The 5,000-nt window shown below is 47.1% G+C and overlaps 1 protein-coding gene across 1 annotated transcript in view; it reads left to right on the forward strand.

The window, feature by feature from the left end:
* The window catches only part of cacna1c (calcium channel, voltage-dependent, L type, alpha 1C subunit), a 121,140-nt gene that overhangs the window by 61,414 nt on the left and 54,726 nt on the right, over nt 1–5,000 (forward strand). The window contains exons 12-16 of the mRNA XM_065021294.1: nt 721–780; nt 989–1,095; nt 2,437–2,524; nt 3,341–3,448; nt 4,982–5,000. The exon at nt 4,982–5,000 is cut by the window's right edge and continues 34 nt beyond it. Coding sequence (XP_064877366.1) covers nt 721–780; nt 989–1,095; nt 2,437–2,524; nt 3,341–3,448; nt 4,982–5,000 — 382 coding nt within the window. The remainder of the gene's footprint in view (nt 1–720; nt 781–988; nt 1,096–2,436; nt 2,525–3,340; nt 3,449–4,981) is intronic.

Here is a 5,000-nt window from a genome sequence, read left to right on the forward strand (position 1 = left end):
GTGTGTGCGTGTGCGTGCGTGCGCGTGTGTGTGCGCGTGCCCGTGTGTGTGTGTGTGTGTGTGTGTGTGCGCGTGCCCGTGTGTGTGTGTGTGTGTGTGTGTGTGTGTGTGTGTGTGTGTGTGCGCACGTGTGTGTGTGTGCGTCTGTGTGCGCGTGCCCGTGTGCATGTGTGCGCGTGCCCATGTGTGTGTGTGTGTGTGTGTGTGTGTGTGTGTGTGTGTGTGTGTGTGTGTGTGTGTGTGTGTGTGTGTGTGTGTGTGCGCGTGCCCGTGTGTGTGTGTGTGTGTGTGTGTGTGTGTGTGTGTGTGTGTGTGTGTGTGTGTGTGTGTGTGTGTGTGTGTGTGTGTGACTACACCATTAGATCTCTGGTTCAATAGACTTCAGCCATCCTTTCCCTCCGCTCGATAACTTGAAGTGGATTAATAAATCTTAATGTCTGGCACTGAACCACGCGCTGCATTGTGACTACTTTTTCCACTTAATTACATTCTCTCTATATTATTATAGCTTCTATGTTATTATACAAGTTTTCACCCCAAATGTCACCCTATTCCCTATGTAGTGCACTATTTTCAACCACTCCCTGGTCAAATGTAGTGCACTGTGTAGGGAATAGTGTGCCATTTGTGACATATATTGTGATGCTTATGGAAGCCTCTATGAGATGCACGACCGTGTGATGTATTGTGTTGACCTGCATTGTGATCACTGTTTCTCAGATATTAGGCTATGCAGACCACGTCTTCACTGGGCTCTTCACCATAGAGATCATTCTGAAGGTAACCTTCCATTCCTTCTCTAAGTCATCTCTACACCACATAATGGACACTGTGCTCTGGAAGGGCTGGTGAAGTGTTGGAAGTGTTTTAAGTGTTGGAAAAACATGACATATTGAACAGCAAACCCGTGAGCAAGACATTCACTTCGATCACAATCTTTTGTCTTACGCTTCCTGTGGTTTTCTCTTCCTGGTTCATGACCTCGTAGATGACAGCGTACGGGGCGTTCATCCATAAGGGTTCGTTCTGTCGGAACTACTTCAACATTCTGGATCTGGTGGTGGTCAGCGTGTCGCTCATCTCCTCTGGAATACAGTGAGTTGGTCTTCACTATACCGTTACCACAGTTTCAATGGTTCAAACACACCTAGGAATTCTCATCGACATTCATTTAGCGGTGCCCTTTTTACTGGGATGGTTACAAAACTCCTGTTCTATTGAACACAGAAATACAGTTTCTGTCTGGAGTTACTTCTCTGTCTGTAGTTAACCTCTCTGTCTGTAGTTAACCTCTCTGTTTGTAGTTGATGTATGGTTTAGTAGTTGACCTCTGTCTGTAGTTGACCTCTCTGTTTGTAGTTGATATATGGTTTAGTAGTTAACCTCTCTGTCTGTAGTTGATATATGGTTTAGTAGTTGACTTCTCTGTCTGTAGTTAACCTCTCTGTCTGTAGTTAACCTCTCTGTCTGTAGTTGATGTATGGTTTAGTAGTTGACCTCTGTCTGTAGTTAACCTCTCTGTCTGTAGTTGATGTATGGTTTAGTAGTTGACCTCTGTCTGTAGTTGACCTCTCTGTTTTGTAGTTGATATATGGTTTAGTAGTTAACCTCTCTGTCTGTAGTTGATATATGGTTTAGTAGTTGACCTCTCTGTCTGTAGTTGATGTATGGTTTACTAGTTGACCTCTCTATCTGTAGTGAATGTATGGTTTAGTAGTTAACCTCTCTGTCTGTAGTTGATATATGGTTTAGTAGTTGACATCTCTGTCTGTAGTTAACCTCTCTGTCTGTAGTTAACCTCTCTGTTTGTAGTTGGTATATGGTTTAGTAGTTGACCTCTGTCTGTAGTTGATATATGGTTTAGTAGTTGACCTCTGTCTGAGGTTGATATATGGTTTAGTAGTTGACCTCTGTTTGTAGTTGACCTCTCTGTTTGTAGTTGATGTATGGTTTAGTAGTTGACCTCTGTCTGTAGTTGATATATGGTTTAGTAGTTGACCTCTCTGTTTGTAGTTGACCTCTCTGTTTGTAGTTGACCTCTCTGTTTGTAGTTGATATATGGTTTAGTAGTTGACCTCTCTGTATGTAGTTGATGTATGGTTTACTAGTTGACCTCTCTATCTGTAGTGAATGTATGGTTTAGTAGTTGACCTCTCTGTCTGAAGTTGATGTATGGTTTACTAGGTGACCTCTCTGTCTGTAGTTGATGTATGGTTTACTAGGTGACCTCTCTGTCTGTAGTGAATGTATGGTTTAGTAGTTGACCTCTCTGTTTGTAGTTGAACTCTCTGTCTGTAGTTGATGTATGGTTTACTAGGTGACCTCTCTGTCTGTAGTGAATGTATGGTTTAGTAGTTGACCTCTCTGTCTGTAGTTGATGTATGGTTTACTACTTGACCTCTCTCGATAACCTGGTCTTAATCTGTGTCTGTTCAGGTCCAGTGCCATCAACGTGGTGAAGATCCTTCGTGTTCTCAGAGTGCTTCGGCCCCTGAGGGCTATCAACAGGGCCAAGGGCCTCAAAGTGAGTCTCACTGTTATCTCCTCTCTTCTCCTCTTCTCTCTTCTCTCCTCCTCTCTTCTCCTCTCCTTTCCTCTCTTCTCTTCTCCTCTCCTTTCCTCTCTTCTCCTCTCCTCTCTTCTCTTCTCCTCTCCTCTCCTCTCCTCTCCTCTCTCCTCTCCTCTCCTCTCTTCTCTACTCCTCTCTTCTCCTCTCCTTTCCTCTCTTCTCTTCTCCTCTCATTCCCTCTCTTCTCCTCTCTTCTCTCCTCTCTTGTCTTCTCTTCTCCTCTCTTGTCTTCTCTTCTCCTCTCTTCTCCTCTCTTGTCTTCTCTTCTCCTCTCTTCTCCTCTCTTTTCATCTCTTTTCCTTTCCCTTCCTCTCTTCCCCTCTTCTCCTCTCCTTTTCCCTCTTCTCTTCTCTTCTCTTCTTTTATTCTCTCCACTCCTCTCCTCTCCTCTCCTCTCCTCTCCTCTCCTCTCCTCTCCTCTCCTCTCTCTCACCACCCTTCTCCACCTAGCTAACTGTTGTCTTTAACAGCAACAGGGAACCCTAAAGCTTTTCCACCATGACTTACCTGAAGTGTTCTCTTTCTTTCTGTGAAACATGTCCAGAGCGTCTAGCTTCAACCCAGTCCAGACCAAGTGATAATAGTCGACCAACTGATTCTATGATAACCTCATGAGCCCTGTATCTGTCTCTCTCTCTCTTTCGCTCTCTCTCTCTCCTTCTCTCTCCCTCTCTTGCTCTCCCTCTCTCTCTCTCCCTCTCTTGCTCTCCCTCTCTCGCTCTCCCTCGGTCTGTCTCTCTCTCTCTCTCTCTCCTCTCTCTCTCTCCTCAGCATGTGGTCCAGTGTGTGTTCGTGGCCATCCGAACCATCGGAAACATCGTGATCGTCACCTCTCTGCTGCAGTTCATGTTCGCCTGCATCGGAGTACAACTCTTCAAGGTAAAGAGAGGGACAGAGGAGAGAGAGAGCAGGATGAAGTGAAGAGAGGGACAGAGGATAGAGAGAGCAGGATGAAGTGAAGAGAGGGACAGAGGAGAGAGAGAGCAGGATGAAGTGAAGAGAGGGACAGAGGAGAGAGAGAGCAGGATGAAGTGAAGAGAGGGACAGAGGAGAGATAGAGCAGGATGAAGTGAAGAGAGGGACAGAGGAGAGAGAGAGCAGGATGAAGTGAAGAGAGGGACGGAGGAGAGGTAGAGCAGGATGAAGTGAAGAGAGAGGGTGAAGAGAGGGACGGAGGAGAGAGAGAGCAGGATGAAGTGAAGAGAGAGGGTGAAGAGAGGGACAGAGGAGAGGTAGAGCAGGATGAAGTGAAGAGAGAGGGTGAAGAGAGGGACAGGGGAGAGAGAGAGCAGGATGAAGTGAAGAGAGAGGGTGAAGAGAGGGACAGAGGAGAGGTAGAGCAGGATGAAGTGAAGAGAGAGGGTGAAGAGAGGGACAGAGGAGAGAGAGAGCAGGATGAAGTGAAGAGAGAGGGCGAAGAGAGGGACAGAGGAGAGAGAGAGCAGGATGAAGTGAAGAGAGAGGGTGAAGAGAGGGACAGGGGAGAGAGAGAGCAGGATGAAGTGAAGAGAGAGGGTGAAGAGAGGGACAGAGGAGAGGTAGAGCAGGATGAAGTGAAGAGAGAGGGTGAAGAGAGGGACAGAGGAGAGAGAGCAGGATGAAGTGAAGAGAGAGGGCGAAGAGAGGGACAGAGGAGAGATAGAGCAGGATGAAGTGAAGAGAGGGACAGAGGAGAGATATAGCAGGATGAAGTGAAGAGAGAGGGTGAAGAGAGGGACAGAGGAGAGGTAGAGCAGGATGAAGTGAAGAGAGGGACAGAGGAGAGAGAGAGCAGGATGAAGTGAAGAGAGGGACGGAGGAGAGATAGAGCAGGATGAAGTGAAGAGAGAGGGTGAAGAGAGGGACAGAGGAGAGAGAGAGCAGGATGAAGTGAAGAGAGAGGGTGAAGAGAGGGACAGAGGAGAGAGAGAGCAGGATGAAGTGAAGAGAGGGACAGAGGAGAGAGAGAGCAAGATGAAGTGAAGAGAGAGGGTGAAGAGAGGGACAGAGGAGAGATAGAGCAGGATGAAGTGAAGAGAGGGACAGAGGAGAGATAGAGCAGGATGAAGTGAAGAGAGAGGCTGAAGAGAGGGACAGAGGAGAGATAGAGCAGGATGAAGTGAAGAGAGAGGGTGAAGAGAGGGACAGAGGAGAGATAGAGCAGGATGAAGTGAAGAGAGGGACAGAGGAGAGATAGAGCAGGATGAAGTGAAGAGAGAGGGTGACGAGAGGGACAGAGGAGAGAGAGAGCAGGATGAAGTGAAGAGAGAGGGTGAAGAGAGAGACAGAGGAGAGGTAGAGCAGGATGAAGTGAAGAGAGAGGGTGAAGAGAGAGACAGAGGAGAGGTAGAGCAGGATGAGAGAGGAACTGAACGTAGCTGATGTAGTGGTGACCTTTTACCAAGATGAACATGTCTGTTATTCTCTTCTCAGGGGAAGTTTTTCTACTGCT

Source organism: Oncorhynchus nerka, linkage group LG8 (assembly GCF_034236695.1).
Source record: "Oncorhynchus nerka isolate Pitt River linkage group LG8, Oner_Uvic_2.0, whole genome shotgun sequence".
Lineage (NCBI taxonomy): Eukaryota > Metazoa > Chordata > Actinopteri > Salmoniformes > Salmonidae > Oncorhynchus > Oncorhynchus nerka.